This window comes from Chroicocephalus ridibundus, chromosome 20 (genome assembly GCF_963924245.1).
Source record: "Chroicocephalus ridibundus chromosome 20, bChrRid1.1, whole genome shotgun sequence".
NCBI classification, from domain to species: Eukaryota; Metazoa; Chordata; class Aves; order Charadriiformes; family Laridae; genus Chroicocephalus; species Chroicocephalus ridibundus.
The window spans coordinates 5,108,065-5,132,967 of record NC_086303.1 but is presented as its reverse complement, the minus strand read 5'-3'; the positions used below and the strand labels follow the sequence as shown (position 1 = coordinate 5,132,967).

The following is a 24,903-nucleotide window of genomic DNA, read 5'->3' as shown; positions in this document are numbered from 1 at the left end:
TTTAATTTAAACAGCTGTTAGGTTCAGCTTAAGTTACCCGAGTCCAGTCATGCTGAGAATGTAGCAATCAATCACCTTTAATTAAACACTGCTTTATATACACAGGTACATATGTACATCCACATACAGCAGTTAAAGCAAAAGGTACATGGCCAATCACTCACTGAAGAAATAGATGTGTGTAGCTTTACGCTCTTCTAAAGCCGGTCCTTTCTTCGTAGCTTGCACTAGGTCATGCGTGGGGGATGAGAGTACCTTACGGAAGGCACCTGGTATAATAAGTATTGCACAGATTAAGCAGCTGGAGGCTGGCTCCCAAATACCTCTGTTCAAGCTTCAACTGGAAGCTAGAAATAAAAACCACCCTAAAAGACACTGCAACCGGAGCAGCTAAAACTAGTGACTTAGAGCAAAACAAACCCTCACAACTCGACTTAAAAAAAAAAAAAAAAAAGCTAATGATTTTAATAATCAAGGAGGCCTAGCATGCTGAGTAAGACACCGTCTTAGTGACCATGTCTACACTGTGTACTATACAGGCATCGACTGTGCAAATAGCGATAGGTCCCGCTACCACTGTGCGCCTGGTGGGTTCGACCAAGTGTGTCATTTTTCCCCTTTGGAAGTATACGCGGAGGTGACATATAGTCGAGGGGGTGTTGCACAGAAATGAATTCAAATCCAGTATTGTGCTGTAAATTGTCGGGGTTTCTGTACATTACAGGCCAAAAGAAAAATCTTAAAGTTCAATGACTAAGCCAGGAGACAGTCTTATATATTGAACAGAGAGAACCTTTTCCTTCCCCTCTCCATCCTTAATTGGTAAGAAAGTTCATTTGCAGGAGTAACTGTCCCCCATCATCGCTGCTGTTTACCGCAGCCTTTCAGACACGGCATCACAGACACACCATCTTTTTGGTAGCTCTGACACGGGCAACTTGCACTTAGCTTGATGCAGTGTTTTAGGATGTTTTCTCGATTCCGACTTACCCAATCTAATGTGCTTTTGATTGCAGAGAACTTGCATGATTCAGCCATTAAGTGTGAAATCATCCTTACTAGTAACGCTTAACTGTGTGGTGCTTTATTGCTCGTTTAGGGCTTGGCCGCGTCTTTAGCGCTGATACTGTCCGGTGTCATCCGTTATTGCTGGTTTGTCAGGTGAGGCATCGTCCAGATCTGCAAAATCAATATGAGATACTTAGAGAATCCTAGAATGGTTTGGGTCAGAAGGGGCCTTAAGGACCACCCCGTGCCACCCCCTGCCCTGGGCAGGGACACCTCCCACCAGCCCAGGTTGCTCCAAGCCCCGTCCAACCTGGCCTTGAACATTTCCATCTGAAAATACCAATTCTATTGAGCTTTAAGGGAACGTGCATGAGCTCTCCCAAACACAGATGCTCCTCTCCTACCGCCCACCACACCAGCTTGTTTACTTGGCTGATCACGGAAGAAAGGTCTCCGTTTCCAGTAACCTGGACACGATTTTTCGGCCGGTCACGCAGCACTCCTTTACCAAAGGAAGGTGCTTACAAAAGCAAATCACGGATGCAAACTGAGGCAATACCTAAGAGAAATCCTTTATCAGCAAGGCTTTTCTCAAGAGCCCAACAGCTGCCTTGGGAGGGCAGACCCCACCTTGTTCCCTTGGATTTTCGGCAGGGAACAGCACAGGGAAGCTTGTACTGGGAGGACTCGCTCCTGCTATTTCTGCCGTGCTGTCACAGCTTGCCTTCTACGTGCTTTACAGCTCCTCTCCGACCCACGGACCGTTCCTGCTTTTTCCTTTGCTTCTCCAGCAGAAAAAGCAAGCAAACCCTGAGCTGTGGCTGCCAGGGCTTTGTGGGCAAGTCAAAGCAGGAAGAGGGGACAGGAAGCAGCAGTAAAATAAACATTTCCTCGCATTTTGCTGAAGTGCTGCACCCTGGTTATGAATTGATGCGTATGCCACTCTCCCTTCCATTATAAAGCTGAGTGCTGGGGCTGTCTTACCTGCCGAGGGCTTGGGGTACATCCTGTGGAAAAACAGGAGGAAAGCGTAGAAGGTAAAGGCCAAGCCTCCAAAGATCATCCCACAGACCAGGAAACTGTAGCTGCCCCGGTCATGTATGATCTGCAGTGGGAGGGGAAGAAAAAAAAGGGAGCAGATACGTCATGATGGCACCCAAATACCTCACTGGCATTCAGCAAGGGCTTTGCTGCTTGACGGCTCCAGGGTAATGCAGTGCTTTTCCCCAGCAGCTCTCCAGAACCAGGACTAAGGTTTCTATTCAAGAGCTCCAGTCAGGTTTTAGCATTCCTTGTCTACACTTACCGATCCCACCAGTAACTGAAGTACCATCTCTCCAATTCCAGCTCCGGTCACTAACACGGTTGTGGCGCAGCCTGCAAAGAAACAGCGCAAGTGGTGTTGGCAGGGAAGAGGTGAAAGAGCCAGCAGGATCAGCCTGAGCTTCTGCAGACTGCTCTTCCACGGATCTCTCCATCCAAGATGTACAAACACTTAACGTATGTTCCCATCTAGTGATGGGAACGCCTCTTCTAGCCTGCGCTAGTGCAGAAAGGCTAAAGTTTAAGCCAAATAACCACCTCCTCTTCTGTCACTCGTCTCTCTTGGCAGAGGTGATGTTGCCTCTTGCTGGAAAGATCGTCATTCTTCTGTGTCACTGCCCCAGAGCCGGAGGTTGGCAGAGACCTCCTGTAAGAGCTGGCCAAACTCTAGGATTTTCAGTTCGCTGATAAGCTGGACGATGTTTTCAAAACTAGCTGCCTGTAAGCTTCTAAAGCAGACGTTCTTGTCAGTCCCCGAAAGCCCTAAAGCTACAGGAAACCAAGAACCGGGCTGGATCCCTGCCTGAAGAAGTTATTCGTACACCCAAGCCAGGGTTTGTGCAGACTGATTTTCTGACTATAAGCTTCAATAAACATGGTATTCAGAAGTAGATCTTTCTTCCAGGCCGCCTAGCCGTCCCTGAAGAGGGAAGGAGGTGCTGGGTGTGATGGTATCTGAGCTCTGGTCTGGAAAACCCACCGGCTTTCAGATCTCACCTCTGTACTGCAGGATGTCCTCGGTGTAGGCGAGCATGCTGGGGAAAGTGCTGCTGAGGAACAGCCCCAGGGACGCCGTCCCCACGAACAAGAAGACAACGCTGTAGGAGAAAATCAGGAGCAGGAGGAAGGTTATCAGGACTCCGACCTGTGGACAACACACACAGTCAGTAGGAAGGGAAATGCTGAGCTGCAAGAGGCTCTAGGTTGTATTTTATTTTACTTTTTGTAGAGAACAGTCTGGAAAAGAAAGTATACTGAAAAAAAGATCACTATCTCTGAAAAACTGAAGTAACTAGCCAAATAAAACCCATTTACCTTTACATTAAAAAAAAAAAAAATCCATTTACCTTTATTTTTTAAAACAGGACTTTATAACATGACTTGGTACTCAAGTCTCATCTTCATTAAGATCATATATGAAAAAAATACTTCTCCTCTGCAGCTTTAAATGCAATAGCACTTCCAGAATATTTACGTCTCGATCACTAATACATCTTATTTGGCAGGTTAAAGAATTAACTCACTGTCAATAACCGCTCAGAAACCAGTCACAGCCGCGGAGCCAAAGAGCCAACTCCATTTAAATGACGGAGTCCCAGCACAAGCATCCAGCAGCACTGCGTTACGCCACGGCACCGAGTCAGCAGAGGGAGCTCCGCAATACCAGCTCAGATGATTATTTTTTTTTTCTTAATTGTTTGGGCCCTGACTATGGGTGTGCACACAGACACGAGAGCCGTTTGGATTCTAAAGAAATGGAATTCAAAAACCGCAGTTCGCTATAATGCCGAAACGACTCCCGGTGCTGGTGATCTCCCTGCACCCAGCAGTACCAACGCGCACGCACGGTGCGAAGGGTTCAGTGTCGGTCCAGTGACTTTTTGTCCTTGGCTGCTACTACTGCCACTGCCTTTAAGGCTTCCACTCAAAGCTGGGGGCTATCCCCTCTCCGCTCCAAGGCCTGGCGGCAGCTAACGCAGTCCTGGCCTCAGGGTTACCGGAGCAGTCGCACAGCTGGGACAAGCGATGGAGCCGGCCGTAGGCATCAAGGAGCTGGATGGGGCTGTCGCATGGGAGCGCTGCCACCCATCTGCTGTGCCGCGCTTCCCTGCTCCCCCGTGAGTAGGGACTATGTGCTGGAGCAGGAGCTTACACCCGTTCTTAAAACAATGGCATCTCGTTTGGCTGTATCTGTTGGTACCTAAGCTCAGTATTTGAAGTGTCCAGCAGGAAGGTGTCGAGCTGCTGCCTCCCCTGCCTCCTGTCTGCAAAGCCATCGGCCCAAACCTTCAAAACGTCCCCATGAGAACCGTCTCTCCTGTTCTCTCATCACCCTGTTGTATCTTCTTGGCCTTGCACTATTAACAGTGAAACTTGCTACCAAAATAACGTCTGGTTTAAATAAACTGCAAATTAACTGTCGTCTCACTTGTTTCTTTTCTTTTTTTGTAAGGAGTGTGAATGGGAACTGCTCCCTCCCTGCTGTCTGCCGCATCCCTTACATTTATCTTTCTTCCATATCCTTAAACAATTCCTTCCCCTTTCTCCAAGTGAGTGAGTTTTATTAATTTAAGCAACCTCCCATCACACTGGTTTCTTTGACAGACGCTACAGCCTAAGTAGAGGCTTTACTGAGCTATCTGCCTTCCCTTTCCCATGGCTTAACGCGAATTTCCCTGTAGATGCCAGAGAAAACAGCGTGCAGAGTGAATGAAGTTGGCAGACACTTTACTAGGTGCTTCCACAAACCTAACCTTAGATTAACCGAGGCGCGAGCTCAGGAAAGCGGGGCGATCGGGTTGTACCCTAGGAATGGCACGAGAGTCGCTGGATGAAAAACAAAGCCAGGCGGCATCTTGGAGAAAAACCTCGTAAACACCAGCCTTACCACGTTGATGAAGACCATTGTCGCCGGCTTCATGCGGTAGGAGACGGGGATGGAGATGAGCCTGCCCAGCGTGATGAACGCCCAGAAGAGGCTGGGCAGGTATCCGGCCACCTTGTGTACCACAGAGAGAGGCTCTTCCACCGCGTAGCTGTAAACGAAGCCCGAGTACTCGCCCTGCGGGGAAAACCAAACAGCACGTCACGCTGACGCGAGGACTTTACAGGCTTTGCAACTTCAACTTCAACCTGTCCCTCAATTATTCACAATACTGTGATAGTGCTGCAGAGCCCACCTATTTGCTACCAAATCTCAACGAACCTCGTCCCCAGGGGTTTGCAGCTGGAGACAGGCTCCCCCCAGCAGAACGTGGGACTTACGTCTTGCCCTTTTAGGAGAGCTTAACAGCATTACCAGGTAAAAAGCATGCTAACCTCTTATCTACGGAGATGCTCTCTTCCCTAGGGACTGTCTTGTCCTTTTGGAATTGCAAACTCTCAAAATGTGTCACGTTAAGAACCTGGAGTTGATAGTCCTTGAAGATGGAGGCCCTGGAAAGTTCCCATATCTGAGAGCTGCTTGGCGTAACCCCGCTTATCTTTTGAGACCCTATTTAACGTCTTAGTAAGACCCAGCAGTATTTTACCAGGCCGGGACTGAGACAAAACTGTTGAAAGAAAGAGAACAGCAACTTTCCAGCCAAGAGCGAGCCTTCCTCGCCCGGACAGAAGTGCTACCCTCGGGGCAGCCGGTGTGACTGCCCCGGCCAGGGACACGCTGCCAGGCCACTACAGAGAGGACCGTCCCTGCATGCGCTCGTCTCTGGATTCTGAGGGCTCAGGAGACCCATCAAAGAGCCACAATTTGTTACGAAATAAAATGAAGCTGGTTTTGCCTCTTGGCTGAAGTGAGAAGAGACCTCCACTGCGTACAAGTAGTCAACGTCACAACTCCAGCTCTGAACTGGCCAGGTTAGTACCAATCTAGCTGCAACACCACAGAGCCCGGGAGAAGCCACAAAACCCTCCCAAGAAGCGGGACACATCTCAGCCTGACTGCGATTAGCTTGGAACGAGCTACTTTGGGAAGCAGACTGCTGCACCGGCAGACCCTCAGGTCCAGCCCACTGCAGGCAGAGGTCACGTGCTGGGTTTGGGCTGTTACAAGTGATTTTTGGAAGGAAGAAAGCCATGTAGCTTCGCTCAGACAAGATCCCTCCATCAGCTGAACTCACCACAATCCCATCAGTCATGAAGAGAACAAGAGCCCCAGTGATGTGGACTGCGAAGTAGGTGTAAGAAGCCCCTCTGAAGTTTTTGCTTTGGCAGCAGCTAAACAAGTCATCATGACCTGGTGAAAAACAATGCAAAGCAAACTTAGCTGGAACGTCCCCCTGGGGCTGGGTGGTTGCCAGCCCGACACGGGGACTCATTTTGTGCTCAGCTGCACGACAGAGATTCATAGAGGACGGTGAACAACGCGGAGCACTGCTAACCTCTGCTGGCACCACCTCTTTCTATACCTACCTCTAAACTTTCAGAAGGAAGATGGATACGCTTATGGGATCCTAGCTCCCCAGGATGCTTGCTGCTTCTCTTACTGGAGCTGCTTGTGCTCCTCTTCCCGTTTAGGAGCAACACATTGCTGGCCCCGCTCTTAAAATCCCTAGAAACAAGCCCATTTGACCATAGCTCAGAGCCCCTCGTCCCGGGTACCGCCACACAGGAGAGTCCAGCCCGGGACAGCTCACATTTTTATTTAACCAAACAAGCCAACTTTGGGAAAGAGAGTGATAAACACACAGCTAGTGTCGCCTCCTCTGAATAGACACAGCCTGCCAAAGCCGGAGGTCGGGACCCCAGGAATTCCTGACTCTCCCCTCCTCAGGCTTGATCGCACCACTCGGGGACGTGCAAAGGGCTGGTTTTAGAGTAACGGCACCCGGAGCCCTGTGCAGGGGAGACAGTTGCTCCCGCACAGCAAGGATGAAATTCTCACTGCTTCTATGGGGAAGGAGGATTTTGCCAGCACAGACGTATCTGTCAAAGATCACAGCAGTCGGCATCCAGCCGTCCTGCTTCTAAGGATTAATCTCAACTGCATTTAAGAGGAAGATGGAGAGCTGAAGAACGTGGAGCTCCAATGGGTTGTATGAAAATGGGCAGTGGGGTTGAGGAAAGAAACCATCAGTGTCTCGGCTAAGGGGAATGCTGTCAGATGAGCACAACCCTATCAGACACCGGAGAACCCACTCTGTTAGGGACACCCGTGACCCTTCCCTGCAGCACCTCACCACGTCTCTAACTGCCTCCACCTTCAAGTATTCCCGAGAATCTCCTTTTATTGTTCAGGTAAAGCCACCTCTTCTGTAATAACACTAAAAGCTCCTCTGAGAATCCTAAAATATAATTACTTCTGAGATTCACTATTTAGCTGAAGAATTTACTTTGATATGTTTCTCTTGGGTAGCAAAGAACAATATCTCTATTGTCCCCAGGACAGGGTGTAGTCACAAGCTGAAGAGCAAACTATTGCTGGAGTTTAACTTCTCCCCTCAAACAAGGGCGCTGGCCTTATTCCTTTCAGATTTATAAAAACCAGCGTTCTGCAGCATGGTGACCGCTTTTAAACTGAACAGTCAGCGGAGCCAGCTCGAGACCTGACCGAAAACCAGAAGGAAACAAAAGGGGCACAACTTTCACGTGTGCTTAAAGGAGTTGGGAGCCCGGGTTTAGTTTTAGGGCAGCTTGGAGGAAAGCAGCCTGGAGTCCCAACGGCAGGATATTAACATCTGTTCAGGGGTCACAGTCCCATCTAATTCGAGGGCAATTGGGCACAAAATTACGTTTGGATTGTTTGGGTACTTCTGGATTACATTCACATGTACATTTTGGAAAGTTTCCTCTTTAAACAACAGCGATGAATCTCACTTGTTCAACTCAGAGACACTGAGAAATATGGCTTTTTCCCCCCCGGCTCACCCCTTATCCCCCCAAACCTGTAAGAGAGGTGCCCCCAGCTCACCTCCTGCTGCCTGGGCTCTCTGCGCAGCCGTGGACAGATCGTCCTTCTCCGTGGGCCGCGTCTCCATGGCCAGCTCATCGGCCGACAGCAGCGGGTGGCTGCTGCTGTTGAAGCACGGCACCATCCGCTCCTTGTAGAGCAAGAAAAACACCGCGATGGGGACGGGCAGCTGGGGAGGAACAGAGAGGGGCAGGTAAGCACGACGAGCCTCACACGAAACACGGTCCCGTTCCCCAGTCGCAACAGCCTTTTAGGAAGCCGCACTCGGCACCTGCACGAGATGTGCCCGATTCAACCTCCAAGAGCAAGGGCAGAGGCTGGGAACGGGGTAAGGAGCCACTGCAGGAGGGACGGAGGGTTGTTAGGGGAGCCGGTAGGGAGCAAAAAATAAAAGGAAATTGAGAGCAAAGACTCCCGATCCAGAGCACGGCTGGGGCGTCTCCTGCCAGTCCCTGTGGGGTGCTGGGCGGGCTGGGGACCACTCACCCAGGATGGGGAGCAGAAGGCATAATACAAACCTCATGAAGCACTCCAAAACCAAAACATTCTGGTTTCCAAGCATCTGGCCGCTTCTGCCCAAAGAACGATAATAAAAACGTAGCTTTTGCCTACGGAAGGTTCTAACGGGAGGCCTTCTGCGGCTGAAATTCTTTGCGAGGGAAGAGCAAGCTGCTCCGAGACCTCTTTGCCCGCCTCCAGCCATTCGCAGAGGTTGCTCAGCACCTCGTAAGAGATGAGCTCGTGGTTCCCAGGCCAACAATCGCAGCACCGCAGCCGAGCTGCTGCCAACAGCCCCTCGGTGCAGCCTCTGTGGAGGGACTGAAGAGCACGGAGCCCCCAGCCACTGCCTTAGAGCCCCCCCCGCGCCCAGGGATGCTGCTGCGCAGGCTCCCAGCACACACCAGCACCGTTCCCTGCGGTCGGGGCTTTCCAGCTGGTGCTAACACACACGGGGACCGTGGGCTTGTACCTGCCCGCTGGATCCATCCCATGGCACCCGCAGCATCAGCCCCCCGGCACCGTCCTCCCTCGCTGCCATGTGCCCGGGGACGAGCCGGCTCCCCGCGCACACCCACGACTCGGTGGTGCCTCCAAACCCGCTGGGACTTGCTGCTCTTTTATTTATTTTTTTTTTTCAAGCGACAAAACAGAGGGAAGCCAACGAAGCTGGGGCTGCCCCTTGCCAGCCCTCCCTCCTCCTCCCGCCGCAACCAAGCAGTGTTTATTCTGCAACAAACTGGGGGAGAAAGCCAGGAAATCCGAAGTGACAGCTCACTCTCCAGCCGCCGAGCGCTTGTTTTCGACATGTCTGTGAGCAAGTGTGAGCTCCAGCTCCAAATTTCCTGCCTTTTGTTGGCTCGTGGCATGATTTAAATGTATGGAGAATCCCCCCCCTTCCCTGCCTCTCTTGCCTGAATTCATTTACGAGGACTTCATTGTTCTGGGAACAATGGGAATAGGAACAGTTAGTTCGGTCCCATGGAAGAAAAACGCTTTTGCTTGATAGTTCTAATCCTTCCGGAGGTCAGGACCAGATTTTATTCTTCTAAATTGCAGATTTTGCAAAAAAAGATACCCACGCGGAGGGACTGGCCGCACAGATAACGCCTCTGGGCACTTCCAGCCTTAAGGAGCACTCGGTGCCTATGCAGAAAAGAACTCCAGCCCCGGATTCCCAGCAACACCATAGGCACATCCCTGCTCCCCAGATCCTCTTCGCTAAGGCAGGCAGGTCCCTTTTGCTTTATCCAGACCGTACCACCTTTGAAGCTGGCAGCACCTCGGGCGCAGGAGGGCTCTGACCCCATCAGCCACGAGCTGCTCGCCAGCACTGGCCATTTCTGGTAGGAAATGCCCAAAAGCCATGGACTCCAGCGCAGCCCTCCCCCACGGGCTGCCACCACTCCAAAGCACGCTCAGGGAAGCGGGGAAAAGCAAAGGACCAACGTCAAGAGAAAGCGGGTTCCCACGGCTTCATCCTGAACCAGCCCGGTGTCCCACACACCGGCTGGCAAATCGCCTGGGGGACAGTCACCCGTGGCCACCTGGAGGGGCTGGCCATAAATCCAGGGACGGAGCACCCACGAAAGCAGGTCAGTTCTGGGCAGATGGAGAGGAGCAAACAGAGGTGAACACCAGAGCCCTGCCAGGGCACGTTTCACCGAGCAAAGGGACAAATCCATCCCGGAGGAGCAGCCTACCCTGACCACACGACAAGGACAACTCCAGGACTGTCCCTTCCATCGCCCATACGAGGGCGGGCGCTGAGCCCCTCTCCCCATCCGCAGCTCCCGCGTGCTGGAGAGGTCGGGTGGTGACAACGAGCCTCGCTGGCCCCTGGAGCCAGGACACGTGCCAAGACACGCAGGGGCATGGCCACCGTGCTTATGACAGGATCTCGCTACCCGGCTCTTAAAGCAGCTTTGGTTTTCTTGGGGTCGACACCTCGGCTGCCTGGCATGAGGCAAAGAGCTCTCAAAGCCTTCCCACCCCGTGGGGAACCCAAACAGCGAGACAAGCTGCAGCCACAGCCCCTAAAACAAGGGCACTGGTCCTCCGAGCACTGCCCTGCCCCACGCCATCCCCTGCCACAGCAAGCCAGGCACCTCCGGTCCCCATCGCTGACCAGCCCTCCCTCTCGAGCGGGCAGAGATTTTGGTGCAATCACCGTTTGCTCATGGGTTTTCTTCCCAGAGCAACTCTGCTTCGCCTTTTTGGGCAGAAGGCTTTTGGTTTTTTCCCCCAGGGGGAGAGGGACATCGGAGCATCCCACCAGGAGCCTGCACGGGCAGCAAGAGCTGGACCTGGTGCTCCAGCTCCACTCACCGGGGATGTTTCCCTCCCCCTGGCAGCTTTGAACCGTCATTATAAACCCAACAAGTTGCTGCATCACGCAGTTAAGCGTGGGTATGACCCAGGCTCCTTCCCTCCAGTGTCTATTCCAGTCTCTCCCCCAGGAGCACGGGGCTGGTCCCTGCCATTGTGCCCGGGCTACTTTTAAGCAACCTAAGCACAATGGAGTGTCCCACACTTCCCCTGGGAAACCACCTTCCGGACAAACACATCCCTCTCGGAGGAACATTTTCCTGATTTCCAGCCCCTTGGAACAGGCTGGATGATGAAATTTCCGTTCTGTGGGAAACTGAATTTTAAAATATGTTTTTGTTCCAAATCTGGATGAAAAGCCAAAATTTTCTCTCAGAATGAAAAATTTTGGCCGGGAGTCATCCAAGCACTTCATTTTGATAATGTTGAACCACTTAATTTTACTAAAGCAAAAACATTTTGCTTCAACAACATCGAAACAACCACTCTGTCAGCTTCACACGTTGCATTTATGCCAAAAGTCAAATTGAGACATTTCCACTTTAAACAATGCAAGAAATTGCAATGAATCATTTCAGCTTGTGTCTTGTCAGACTACACACAGCCCTGCGAAAACTGGGATGGAAATGTGTTTTTGACCATTTTATAACAAAGTTGCTGGTCCTGGTTTCCATTTCTATAGCTTACTCATTTCATCCACTTCCCTGGGGGTTTTTAAACACCAATTATCATCCTCTTTCCCTGACGTTTACACCTTAAAAAAGGGTCAGCAGTTTTGGAGCCGAGCTGCTCTCGGTATCTCCAGCCAGTGGGTTGGGTTATTTAGTTTAAACAAGGAACGAAGGCAGCTCCCTCAGCGAGGCTTTGGGAAAGACAATAACAGCTCGCCTTTGGCGAGGGGACGCGCTCAAGAGCCGCGTGTGCGGCGTATGTCCGGCTCCCCACTCCTCTTATGTGTGGTACCTAACCCGCATCCCAAAATCCATCCGTCTCCCAGCACCCTGGGTCTCCCTGCGTGTTCCTGGTGATGCTCCACGGTGTGCGACATCCCCACCCCCCCTCCTGCAAACGGCACCGGGGTGCACAGCCATGCCCAAACCCAGCTCACGGTCAGCTGCTGGGCACAGCGGGACTCAGCTCAGGGTCCCATCCTGCTCCCCAAACATCCACAGGACGCTGCTAGGAGAAGAGTGGGGTCCGGCAACCGCCCTCCCATCAGCGCTCCAGATAGCGGACACATCGTCGCAGTCAAAGCAGGTATTAAACGCCGCCTTCAAAGCTAAATTAGTTTGCTCAGGATTCACTGGCAAAATAGATAACGCTCAGGTGTAATTAAAAGCCCATTTCCCCTGGCATACGCAGAGTCGGAGGTAATTAAAGCTGGTTTCTCCTCCTAGGCAGAGAGCATTCTTTGTGGCACTTCTACAGAGAAACTCATTACAGAGAACCCGCCTGTTCCTCTCCTCACATCAGCGAGCTCTGAGGACCCTGCTCTAATGAAAGCCCCTGGATCAGGTGTCCTGGGGTATGTTTTAGTAGTTCAGCGAACGGTGAGACCGAGAGCACAAAGAAACCTGTTCCCTTTGCCTGGTGGGGATGGAGTGGGAGAAGATCAAGGGCTGCTCCTTGCCTGGGACAGGGAGAAGGAGCTCTAGCGCATCCTTGTTTTGGCAGAAAAGCAATGGCTAAACTTGCCCAGGGAAGGGGCAGGAGGTACCGCGTCTCAGCGTCAATCCCGGCACGAACGGCACCACTGCTGCAACAACACGCTCCGCTCTTATCGCTCCCGATCTACATGGACAATTACACAGACGCTGGCGGGGCTCCTGCCGGCCGGGAAACGCCAGCGGCAGCTCAGCCAGCCCCGCTGCGAGGGACCGGGGACAGGCACGACGATGGCCACAGCCCAGCCAGGCTGTGCGCGGGACCAGGCTGGGATCCGGGTATTAGCCGGGGGATAAGGCACGGGGCTACACTTCAAAGAGAGCCTGGAGGCGAGGGCAGCTCGCTGGAGATCCGCTCTGGGACTCAGCAGGGCAGAGAAAGAGGACGGGCGCTAAACCCCATCTCTCACAAAGGAAGGGCCACGGGGCTTTTCCGTCTGCTGCAAATCACCAGGGAAACGTAACAAATAGGCAGAGACACCACAAACAAGCTTTTGGCCCCAGTACCTCAGCTCATCCGTGGGCGCTTCCCTATGAACATCGCCACAAATCGCCCTCCCACCAAACCACCCCACGCCACCGAGCTCCCCCCTCCCCAGACTGACCAGGGAGGAAGACCTTGTGGCTCCGAGAGTAGTTAACTGGTAAAACTCCTGCCCAGGGGGATCCTGGGGGTACAACCTGCTGCCAGAGAGACCAGACAGATCCCCGCAGGACGGACCACGGACCCTATCCCATCTGACGGTGCAGTGGTCGCAGAGTCCTGCCCTCCTGCCCCAGGCACCTGCTGGAAACTGGGCACTTGGCAAAAAACAAACCTTTGCTGTGGACCAGCACTACCATCCTCATGCCCCCTTCCATCACTGGGACCACCTAACAGGCACCAACACCCCCCAAACACCACAACCACCTGCAAAGGCAAGAAGCAGGGATGTTCCCAGCAACAGCTTGGGCCGCTGCGGCTGCGGCACTTACATTGATGAGGGCCATGATCCAGAAGGCATAGGAGACGCGTGTGACCACCATGCCTTTCATCGGCAGGTCGTAATGAGACAGGTTGCCTGGATGGTGCGGGACCAGGGACTTGCGGATGTGAGGGAGGTTGCTGGAGGTGTTGGCTGTGGAGTTTGAGAGGATGCAGTTGGTGTCCGAGAGGAAGGGGTCAGCTATCAGTGGGCTTAGCAGCGCTCCAAAGCCCACGAAGAAATGGAGGGCCTGCAAGAGATGAGACACACAAGTAGAGCAGGGGTTTACTGCTCTTCTCTGGCCGAGCCCCTCATCCCTCTTCCTCAGAGGCCCCAGAGGCCAGAGGGCAGACGCGGGCCCCATGCTCACCTGCAGGAAGACGGCTGAGTCCTTCTGGTAGATCTTCACCAGCTGCATGTTGGAGATGGTGTCGATGCAACCCATGGCCAGTCCTGCCACAGCCATGACCACAGCCAGGACCACGACATTGTGGCACAGAGGGATGATGGCAAAGACCAAGGAGATTGCCAGTGACGAGGCGAAGAGTGCAAACAAGGACTGAGCCAACCTGAGACAGGGAAAGAGGAAAGACAGGACAGAATTACCACCACGAGAGGAATATCCACACCACAGCCATGCCTCCCGTTTTCAGCCCCAGGGCAGTCGGTGGTGTAGGCATTAGCAGGAGATGCACCCACAGGCTGTAGATCCAACTAATGCAGCTCCTATGACAAGAAAAGGGAGATGCTACACACCTCGCACCCCCAGTGCCTCCACGTCACAGCCGTGGCCAGCCTAGGGCACTGCCACCTCCTGCATGGAGGGTGACGCCTCAAAGAGGTAGATCTTCCACCCAGCTTTCATGGAGAAGAGTAACCATCCCTTCAAACCCATGTTCTGCACATTTCAAGGCAGAATAAGGCCTGAGAACCTTCCCTTGTTAACCGGGCAGGTCTGGGAATGGACAGGGCCACGGGTATGTGCAGATGAGGCCACATCATGACTTCTGAGCAGCTCCAGGGCATTTCTCCTGCAGGGCTGTATTGCACGAGCAGGCAGGAGAGCTGCTGGGCAATCCCACTTCCAGGCAGGGAGACAGCTGCTGGCATCCCCATCCCCGTGTCATCCCGGACCTGCCTGTGCATGCCGTCCTGCCTCACTGGGAGCACTGGGGAGCCGCTGCGGTTCCCCCTCATGCCCTGCGCCATCTCTGTTCTGGCAGCATCACCCCTTTCCCCAGCACGACGGGGCGGGATGCAGCACTGCCGCCGTTCCCAGTGCACTTTCCAACCCACGCGGTCCCCTGGAGAAGCCCAAGGGATGCATGTGGCGGAGGTAAAACTGGTGTCTTCCATCCCGAGCTGGGCAGGGCTGCCGGGCGGAGCGGGGAGGCTGCTCGCCATGGGAGCCGGGCGCTCGCCAGCTCGCTGGAGAACGGCGCCCAGGCTGGCACCGCGCGGCTCCGGAGCTGCCAAGTGGAAAAGCAGGAAGGAAGGAAGGAAGGAAGCAGGGACCAGACAGCAAAGCACTGAAACCAGCAGAAAGATGGGACTATGAAGTCACAGTGGAGAATAAGTAGCACTGGCACATCCCTTCCTCAGGCTCCCAAACCCTGGTAGAAGCCCACTGCAACCGCCGCCAGCTACAATGAGTTGCTAATTAACAATCGGGGTCTGCTGCAGGGGGGATGTGGGGCACAGCCATCTGGCCACAGAATGGGTTTCGCAGAATCACAGGATGGTTTGGGTTGGAAGGGACCTTAAAGATCATCTAGTTCCAACCCCCCTGCCCTGGGCAGGGACACCTCCCACCAGACCAGGCTGCTCAAAGCCTCATCCAGGGTTTGCAGGTCCATGCTACGAGGTACGTCTCTCGTATGGACACACGACCGGCAAGCAAAATGCCTACGGCTCGCTCCTGCGGGTTGTCTGCTCCCTGTGCCTGCCTCACGCTCTGCACAGAGAGGGAGGAGAAGGCTCCGCGGAGGCCCAGGCTGGAGCCGCAGCAGATAACTTCGCCGGGCACCGCGCTACCAGCCCTCCTGCCCTGAGCACTCGTCCGGAACGGCCCGGCCTCGGGCATGTCACTGCGTTTCTGCCTGCCCCTCATTCACCTGCAAACCCAGAGTGATGTGGCCCTTCCACATCCTGCTTCCGCTGCTCTCTGACGGCACCGAGGGGGGGAAACCGGCCAAGGACACGTCTCCTTTATTCTCCTGCCCGGTGGCACAAACCTGGCTGTGCCAGCGCCTCGGTGCGCTGCCGTCTCCCAGCCCAGCCCCGCTCACCCATCAGCCAAGACCGCGTATTTGCAAAGCCGTAACTACCCATCTTCCTCCGACAGCAAAATGGGGAGCCAGCGTGGGATTTCTGGGGGAGGGAGGGAGCCGAGCGAGATGTGCACAGTCACGGCAGGAAAAAACAAGCAGCAAATGGGAGAGAAGCAGCTTCGAGCCCAGGCAGCACTCTCCAGGGTGCAGCAGGAGGGAGACGGGCAGAGGCACCGGCAGCTGGCAAATCCGCGGCCGGGAGCGACAGGGAAACACGCACCGAGACATCCCAGAAATGCCTCTTCTCTTCTGCAAGCCCCAGCAAAACAACCACAGCGCCGCTTGTGCTTGGCTAGGGAGCATGTTCATTACTAGAGTTAAACATTAATTGCAGATGATGTTATGGACTTAAAAACCATTAAAAAGATCACCTCACTTTTCCCCTGTCAAGCAAAAATTCCTGCCTCCAGCCATAAGATGTTAATAACAAAATTGCACCCCCCCCGCAAACACCAACAGCCCTGCTGCCCCCTCCCCTGGCTCTGGCATTAGCGAGGGACCAAGAAATTGCTGGCTTCCCACGCTTCCCATGCCCAAGACGCAGTCGAAGGACACTGCTCAGCACCCAGGGAGGCACCGAACAACCAGCTGGGGGATTTCTTTAGAAACAAACCTCTTTGCAAGCATCCTTAAATGCCTTTCAGAGGGGGTCTGAATGCTGCGTCCTGATGACGCGAAACCAACGCGCCCTTCCAAAGGGCTTAAAACGCCACCCTGATGTTATGCCATGGTCTGGTTTCTGACGTCGCTGCCCTCCCCATCACTAACTGGTCCCCACGTCCCCAGCACAGCTCTGCACCGGCTGCAGCTGGGCCCAGGGCAGGCTCCGCTTCAGCAGCGTATGAAACCAGCCTTGTAACACCATGGACTCTGTTTCAGGAGCACCCAGAGCACGTCCTGGCTCCATCACAAGGCTTGAGGGAAGGTCTGCAGCTCCCCCCGAAAGGTTTAGGCTGATCTCCTCTATAGGATCAGGATGGTTAACGCCACCCCACAGCCACCGCCAACGAAGCCTCCCCTCTCCTTCCCACACAGCCTATATAAACCCCCTCCTCGGTGTTTCTGTTGCAGCAGCCGCTCTTCGAGTATGTTTTTCCCCACATCAGGGAGCATTTTCTCAGTCCCTCACATCAAGAAGAAAAATGATAGTCAGGCTAATTCAGACTTGCAACACTCATAATTAAAACCCCAAAGCCCTAAGGGGACGAGGCGAGGACACGGAGGAAGAATGCGGCGTGGATTATCCCACATCTGCCTTCTGGTACCCTTGTCTCCAGCAGGAAGCACCAGCCAGCCTTGGGGAGCATTTTGCCCCCTCGAGGAGCTCGTGCTCGAGTCACCGCGCTCTCAGAGACAAACGGCTTTACTTTGTGGTGAGAAGTGTCCTGCGTGCACCAGCCACGTGCTTGGACAGGAACCTTCAGAAGACGGGAGTCTGAAGGGCAGGGAGAGAACAGGGTCACCCCCTCTCAGCTGACGGGCTGTGACGTGCCCGGGGTGAAGACGAAAGAAGGGTAAAAGGGTCCCGTCTCATCAGCTCCCGGCGTGGATGACTCCTTTGAGCGGAGCCTGCTCAGGGCTCCAATGCAGCAACAGACCCACCAGCCCCCCCCCCTCCTCTGCTGACACCAGCGGGACCAGCTCGGGGCCGACCCGAACGCCAGGAGAAAAAGCAAAAAACACAGGAGGACACAAAAATGCAGGTTTGGGGGGGGGGGAAGGCAAACTGGGGCACAGGCACTCAGTTACTCTGGTGCGTCTGTCACAAACGTGTGTAGCACAGCAGCATAGAAGAACATGATTTTATAGAATCATAGACTCGTCTGGGCTGGAAGGGACCTTTAAGATCATCGAGTCCAACCACCAACCCAACGCTGCCAAAACCACCACTACCCCATGTCCCTCAGCACCACGTCTGCCCGGCTTTTATATACCTCCAGGGATGGCGACTCCACCACTGCCCTGGGCAGCCTGTTCCAGTGTTTGATAACCCTTTCTGTGAAGAAGTTTTTTCCTAATATCCAGTCTAAATGTCCCCTGGCACAACTTGAGGCCATTTCCTCTTGTCCTATCGCTTCTTACTTGGGAGAAGAGATTGACCCCCACCTCTCTACAACCTCCTTTGCAAGCTTAAAATCCAACAGCAAGGGAGTCGAGGGAGAGCGGCGGGGGACGCAGGCGCACAGAGCTCACCCCTGGAGCTGGCAGCGCCAGGCGCCCGGGGTGGATTTACCGAGGAGCTCACCTCCCACTTGGGTTACTGAGTCTAGGCAGGGATTTCAGGTCCTCGCAGCGCTCCCACCCCAACGCTGCTGGCTGGATTTGCAGCCTCGCGACGCGTCAGGCACTTCTGAGAATCCGCTCCGGGTAATACCAGGAAACGAGAGTCATCAGTGTGCTCCATGCAAAGGTGCACAGGGCTCCCCACGGAGGGCATCAGCTGCTGCCGGGGCTCTCTTTGCTGGAAGAACCTCTACCAACACCACGGCAGCACTGGGGTTTGAGCCAGAGCACGTGCTCCACCTAAACCCCAACCCCGCTCATGCAAATACCCTGTAAAAAGCTGGATTCTGAAGCAGAGATTGTAACTACAACTCAGCAAACCCCACGCGTGAGTTGCCAGAGAGCAGCAGCCTGTTGTGAACCCCAGTGTGAGCTCAAACACCGCACCATGCGGCTACGCGGGGGGGATGCTCTGCCCTTGGCACCTCCCGACACGCCAAGGAAGGGACCCCGCGGCAAACCTGGCTCTCCGGGGCTGAGCACCGCAGGCAACAATCGCATTCCTACATCCCTGGGGGAAACTCGCAATGGCAAACTTTCTTCTTCCTTGAAATCTTGCACGAGAGGGAATTCTGGAGCTAATTCTGGCAGTCCAGACTCATGCTGAGTCGATGCCATCATTATGCTCCGTTCTCCCAGCGCTCCAGGACTCCAGCTGGGCCCAGAGAGTGGAGACTACAGCCCAGCATTCAGCAACTTCTCTGGCAAGAGGAACCAAACCATTATTTAAGTCCCATTACCCACTTCTGTCACAGAACCCAGTACCAACATTGCTTTCCCTCGCGAGTCCATCACTTAGAGCAGACAGCTCAGACCAATACATAGTTTAATCGAAAGCAAGCAGCAAAGTCTATGTTCCTCAGGCACTAGAAATCAAACGCAGCTTGTGGGCAGAGCCTGGCTTGCAGACAGGCCACGCTTTGGGACCCTCTACCAGCAGCTATCCATCTCCTCACTGGAGAAGACAGCCCAGCATAATTTGATTTATAAACCCGCAGCATGGTCCAGAAACAGAAATCCTTCGCGGGACAGCTCTGTCCCCCCCTGACGAGGGGATGGTGCAGGAGCTCTCAGAGCCTGAACGGTTAATACTATTCTCATCCAAACCCACACATTTCTACGCCGCACTACTCCGAGTAACCCCCCGCAACGCTCACAAGCTACAACTATCCGAAACATGCCCTCCCGCCTGGCAGGGCTGCCGCTCCTCGCTGGGGCTCGCGGATGCTTCGCAGAAGCCCGTTGTTCCAAGAGGCTGCGATCACAAACACATCCTGGTCCATAACCACAGCGAGCGACAAACGCATTCTTCTCCCGCAACGTGCTGCCTCGCAGTTAAAAGTTTGGGAGTTCCCGGGCATGAAACCCCAAACGGGTCTGTGCAACGCACCCGCCAAGGGCAGGAGCTCGGGGTGGGAAGCTGACAGCAGGAAACAATTCTGCATTTTCCTTCGCTGCTCCTCCAAACACACGTGAAGCAGAGCAGGGGGTGGCAAAGGCGCTGCCTGCTGACCCAGCAGTCTCGGATCCGTGTCAGACCCAGGGCAAGGCTCCCACGTGCCGTCCCCATTCCCGTGCACCCCACCTCGCACCTCCGCCCCCAGCACAGCCCCACAGCCAGCACCTCCGGCTGCTCCATGAACCCTCTGGGCTCTGTCCGGACAGGGGCGCTGGGACAGTTCAATATACCAGGATGGTAACTTAACAGGTGCCCTAATGCCACCTTCACTAGCCAACATCCTCCCCAGTTCATCAGACAAAAGTTTAACAAAGCATTTTCGAATGGGCATGTTAGAGCAGAGAAGGATTCGTGCAAAATTCTCTCATATACATGTTAAACACATATATAAATATATGATGTGTATATCAGAGATACACACAGAGCTGACACGTTACATCACTGCCTGATGAATTACTGACAATGTAAATAATCGGCCAATTCTCAGCAGAGCAGAGCTGTTGACGAGCCTCAAATCAAATGCCTGTCGATCTTTAGGGTTGAGCAACTGTGTATTATTTATTTTAAACACATCCTGGACAGAAGGCTCAGCGCAACCCCCCGTCGGGCCGTGCCCGGGTCTCCTACTGCCCCACGAAGTTCTCTGCTGTCTCCGGCCACCCCGTGCTGCCGAGACGCTGCCTCTGCCCCTGCAGCAGCCAGACCTCAAGGACCACTCGCATCTCCCCAAACTCCCGAGGAGCACGAAAGCGCCTCGACTTCTGACACCGAGGTTATTAAAACAGGCTTACAATAATATTTTTTTTGTGATAAACAGGTTAAGGAAAACACCCTCCAGGAAGTTCTGGCCGTAACTTCACGCTAAGGCTATCTCTGTCCTGAGCTCCGGGGGAACCGGCAGCTTCTCTCCGGTGGTACGGAACCGTGGAGATGGGGAGAGCCACTGCCACCCCCGCACCTCCCGGGAAGCCCCCTCCCTCCGAGGGCTGCCGACCCTCTGGGACCCGCACGGAGGGCTCCATTCGGGAAGGGTTTTCCCACGCGGATGGCAGCATCCCGGCTCAGCCACGCAAACCCGGCGGGAGGCGAAGCCCGGAGCGGGGCTGGGGGTGGCTGGTGCTGCCCACCCCCGACCCAGGAGGAAAGCGGGGAAGGGGTGGGGGGGCTGCGGAGAGCTAAGCCCACCCACGGGAGGTGCGATGAGTTTGCCAGGTGCCTTACGTCCTCTTGAAGACCCCTCCGAGGCAGCTGCCGAGCAGGAGGCAGAACTGCTGGGAGAAGAAGACCCAGGTGATCTGGGAGAGGGAGCTCTGGGTCTGGCAGCGCAGGTCCAGCAGCGTGGGCCCCAGGAACGCGATGCAGAGGCCGAAGCTGAAGAAGACGCTCCAGTAGGTGAGGGTGGGCTGCAGGTTCCTCCGGAACCGAGCCGACACCCGCTCGTCCCACCACATCCTGGGCGGCGGCGCGGGGCGGCCACGGCGATGCGGCTCCCGCGCCGCCCGGCCCCGCTCCTGCCCCGGCCCCGCTCCGGCTCCCGGCCCCGCCGCCGCCCCGCTCCTCCTTTGCAGGATGTGGCTCCGCCTCCGGGACCGGGAACTGCCGCCGCCTCCCGGGGCCGGGGCGGAGCGGAGCCCCCTCTATCCCCCGGCACCCCCCTCTCCATCCCCCGACACCCCTCCTTCATCCCCCGGAGCCGCCCCGGCGGACCCCGCTCCAGCGCATCCCTCCCGGGAGCCGAAAGGAGCCCGATTTCTTCCCCCCTTCCCCCGTATCCCCCCGGGTTTTGCATCATCTCGCCAAAAGTGGGGCAGCCCCCGACCCGCCTGCGTGGTCCACGCACTGAACTACGGCCACAGCATCAAACCTGATGCAACACAGAGCAGAGGCAAGCAAGGAAACCCAGAAATCCCCTTTCTCTGCTGCTGACTGTCTCTGCGGTCTCCCGTACCCGTAAACTGGTGCAACCGTTCCAGACAAATGCAATTAAAGTTGCCCCTTCTCTGGATGAGAAGCACAAGATATCTTGGAGGGGGGTGCGCATTTTAAAGTCGGAGTGGTTGATGCTTACGCAAAAGGTCTCCTCTAGAGGATGGATTTATAAATATTTCACCTACTTTAGCTAGGAAAGACTAGCAATTTTTAGAACGCTCTTTCCAGGCAAACCAGAACCGATGGAGCTCAGCCATGCAGAAGGCTGGCTCCAGGCCTTGCACACCAGGTCCCTTCCCATGCCAGCGGACCCACAGGTGTACTCACACATCCTGTGACCCGTCCCTCAGGAATGCTGCTCCGGTGCTGTGGGTGCTCATTTCCACCTGGACATAGCTTAATGTTTAGCCAATCCAAATTACATCTGAGTCCTTGTTCTTCCTGCTCCATGGCATCCCCTGGAGTCTTCCCAGAGTAAGGAGAGCAGGATCATGCCCTCTTCCTTCACCAAAGGGAACATAGAACAGGTGGGCAATAGACCCTGATTGCCCTGATGGAGAACTCCTGCAGCCTCAGGCACCTGCACCTGAAACCATTAAGCAATCAAAGAAACAGCTCAGCTGCCTGGAGGGATGAGCAATGTTGTTATCCTCTGTTACTGATGGGGAAACTGAGGGCCAGAAAGGAATGAAGCACTTTGCTTACGGACACGGAGTGAGTCAACAGCATGGCCGGAAATCGGGTTTTATCATTATGCGATAAAACATCTTCCTTAATAGCCTGGATGGCAGGATTGGGGGGGGGGGGGGGGGGGGGGGGCTGATGTATGGGCCCTCCCTGCCAGGCAGTACCTGGCTTTGAAAGGCCACGGTGCTGCGGACTACCTCAGCTTCGCTTTCCCCATCCATAAATGGGGAGAAAACAGCACGAGGGAGGAAGGATTGTGACAGTAAAGGCCTTTCCATGGAAATGCTGCTGGGAGGGTCATCTCCTGCCCCTCTTTGTCCATACATCTCCTTGTGTGTGGAGCTGGAGTCACTTGATGAAACAGCAGATCCTTATCTTCCACATACCCTGTGCCATGCCCCAAGGAAAGGGCTGACGGGGCTTTACACGTGGTTCCCCTGGCCCGCATTCTTGATCTCAGGCTTGATCTTGGTTCTCCCTTTACCGGACAGGGAGTCAGGGAGGCCTGCGCTCTACTCCTGGCTTCCATCACTGCACCACCATCCCTTGACAGCATCAAGGGCTCTGACTTCCCCAACTGGAAAATGGCTGAGCGATGCTTTCCCCACCTTTGCAGCTTCACTGCAGCCACCCCCCCAGAGGAAAAGGCAGCATCCAGGCGCCGGAGGTTACAAATATTTGTGCAACCCCTACCCCAGCCGCAGCAGCGGACCCTGCTCTGCAAAGCAATGACCTAAATGCCAGTACGCTTGATTCCAGGAATATCAGGCCGTTTCACCAGGGATAACACAAATCATGCAAGATATGCTTGCAAATAAGAAACGAAGCGTAGGTGGGTTAGTCAGCATAAGAACACACAGATCCTTTCTGGCTCCACATACTGAAACCCAGAGCCTCAGAGGCAGCTCATAAAAATGCAAGCCACAGGACTATGAGTGTATGCAATACCCGAATTAGCTTCACGAGGAGGCACTTTCAGCTGTTTTCCAAACTGAAATCGATGTTGTACTTGCAATGAATTAAACACCCACATTTTTTGCACTTGCTGCGAACTGCAAAGTGGAATCATGAATGGAGGAAGCGCGGAGCAGCACGACTGCAGCCCGCAGCCTCAGCCCGTGCCTGCCATCGCTGCGCAAAAAGATCCGACGAGCACTTGAGAAACACCTTCCTTTTGCTTCCTGTGCCCTTGCACGTTCCTGGGGCAGCAAGAGGCACAGCAGGCTTTTTTCACACGATATCAGTTAATGTTTTCAGCCAGTGGAGCAATTACTTCTATAACATGATCCGTCCTGCTTTGCAGCGACTGCTCTATAGAGCTTCAACCCAGAAGCCAGATTTTCAGTTCAGATTCGCTGTTGTGATGCTGGCATCGCTTCTCTTAGCCCTGTCTCAACACAGCGGGAAAATTCAATTCTAGTAATAGGTTTTCTAAAGGTTTCCTGGGGGAAGAACCAGCTGAGGGTGGGCTTGGGACAGCAGCCGCCCGGGGATGGGCTCCTTCATGGCTTTCGCCGGTGTTTGGGTTGGCGGTGGCGGCCAAGGGCCTGGCGCTGAGATACCGTTGAACAGTTTTTCCCCCGTCCCCCTTCTGCCAAGAGTCCACAAAGGGCAAATCTGGGCTGGCACCCTCAGAAACCCCAACATGTCATCCCAGTAACCACGTCTGCCGGTGTGATGGGCCAAAGAGCCGCGTGTGCATTTGGAGATGGGACCACTGATGCCTCTCAAGAGCTGTAACTCAGCCCAAAATACCCACCACCAAGCACGCTTGAGCAGATAGGAAAAAGAACACCTCAAATCACTGAACCTTACTGAAATAAGATGTGATGCTTCTTAAAACAGAGGGTAAACTCTCCACACGGCGGGTTGAATTATTCTAGGCTGCATGTACCATGCCCAGCAACCCAGCGTGAAGGGGCCGGGCAGCTGGAGCGGCGACACACGAGAGAGGTGTTCACCTCACGTATTTCGCGGTCAAGAGTTTCAAAACGCGCTGTGTGATTTGGAAACCTTGGCTCAACTTCTAGGTCAAACGTTAGCCTGAGATCTTGGCCCAGTTATTACAGATCTTGTAACACTCCTCTAAAAGGAGGAAGCGCTCACCTACAGGTTTTCCTACCGTCCAGCTGAAATAACTCCCACCCCCGTTTCGCTGGAATCGATGTGCTTCCTCCTGCACTTCACTAAAACTGCGGCAGAGGAGGGCGGGCTGCAATGAAACCACTGGGCTGAGCCTCCCGAAACGCACCTGTAATTTAATGACACACAACTAATCTCATTAAGGGCAGCGGGTATCGTTCCCGCTTTGCAGGGAGATACGCGGAGAGACGCGGGGAGCGACGGGTGACTTGGCTTGAGCATCCCTGTGGGGCAGGAGGACTCCCGAAATGACACGGGGCGGGGAGGTCACAGTTATTTGGGCCACCGGCAACATCCAGCTGCTGGCCGGGTCCGCGAGCAGAGGATGTGGGCTGGGACTGCTCGGTGGCATTCCCCCGGCCCCAGCTCCGGCTGTCAGCTGCCGCCAGACTGGTGGAATGAGAGTGGCAGATGGAGGAACTGGTTTGGCAAACAGCTGGTTACTGGGATCTGCCCACGTCAATGCCTGAACGTGACTCAGGCAGGCCGGGCACTGCTGGAGGTGCCGCCCGGGGAGGGGGGTGAAGGGCTTTGCCCCCTTCCCTAAACCCGTCGTCCGCGGGCTCACGCCATGGGGCTGGCCCCAAAGACGCCACAGGTCCCCCCACGCTCCTTCTCTGGCTCTTCCCAGGTCCCCCGGAGCCGGGGGGCTGTAGCT

General features: G+C 54.5%; 2 protein-coding genes across 5 annotated transcripts in view; one reads left to right on the top strand and one right to left on the bottom strand.

The window, feature by feature from the left end:
* The window catches only part of ELK4 (ETS transcription factor ELK4), a 29,721-nt gene extending 24,803 nt beyond the window's left edge, over positions 1 to 4,918 (top strand). The window contains exon 6 of the transcript XR_010073778.1: positions 3,558 to 4,918. The gene's annotated coding sequence lies outside the window, so the exon portion shown is untranslated. The remainder of the gene's footprint in view (positions 1 to 3,557) is intronic.
* Positions 54 to 21,829, bottom strand: MFSD4A (major facilitator superfamily domain containing 4A). 4 transcript variants are annotated; one of them, XM_063356276.1, is made up of 10 exons: positions 21,744 to 21,829; positions 13,786 to 13,984; positions 13,426 to 13,665; positions 7,961 to 8,129; positions 6,171 to 6,286; positions 4,940 to 5,113; positions 3,049 to 3,196; positions 2,315 to 2,385; positions 1,993 to 2,113; positions 54 to 1,179 (listed from the first exon to the last, which is right to left on the bottom strand). In XM_063356276.1, exons 1-10 carry the CDS (start codon positions 21,794 to 21,796, stop codon positions 1,115 to 1,117), a joined length of 1,356 nt encoding a protein of 451 aa, XP_063212346.1. In that variant the 5' UTR covers positions 21,797 to 21,829; the 3' UTR covers positions 54 to 1,114. The 4 variants fall into 4 exon arrangements, 3 of the variants coding, with proteins under 3 accessions (XP_063212346.1, XP_063212344.1, XP_063212345.1); XM_063356274.1 differs by lacking the exon at positions 21,744 to 21,829 and adding an exon at positions 20,709 to 21,012; XM_063356275.1 differs by lacking the exon at positions 21,744 to 21,829 and adding an exon at positions 15,966 to 16,019.
* Positions 21,830 to 24,903: the final 3,074 nt, after the last annotated feature.

Bases quoted from the DNA above. Each gene is read 5' to 3' on its own strand.
- MFSD4A (XM_063356274.1), bottom strand. From the start codon at position 20,938: ATGTGGTGGGACGAGCGGGTGTCGGCTCGGTTCCGGAGGAACCTGCAG. The intron at 13,666-13,785 runs GTGAGCATGGGG...CATCTCTTGCAG, and splicing joins ACTCAGCCGTCTTCCTGCAG to GCCCTCCATTTCTTCGTGGG. The intron at 5,114-6,170 runs GTGAGTTCAGCT...TTTTCCCCGCAG, and splicing joins TCATGACTGATGGGATTGTG to GGCGAGTACTCGGGCTTCGT.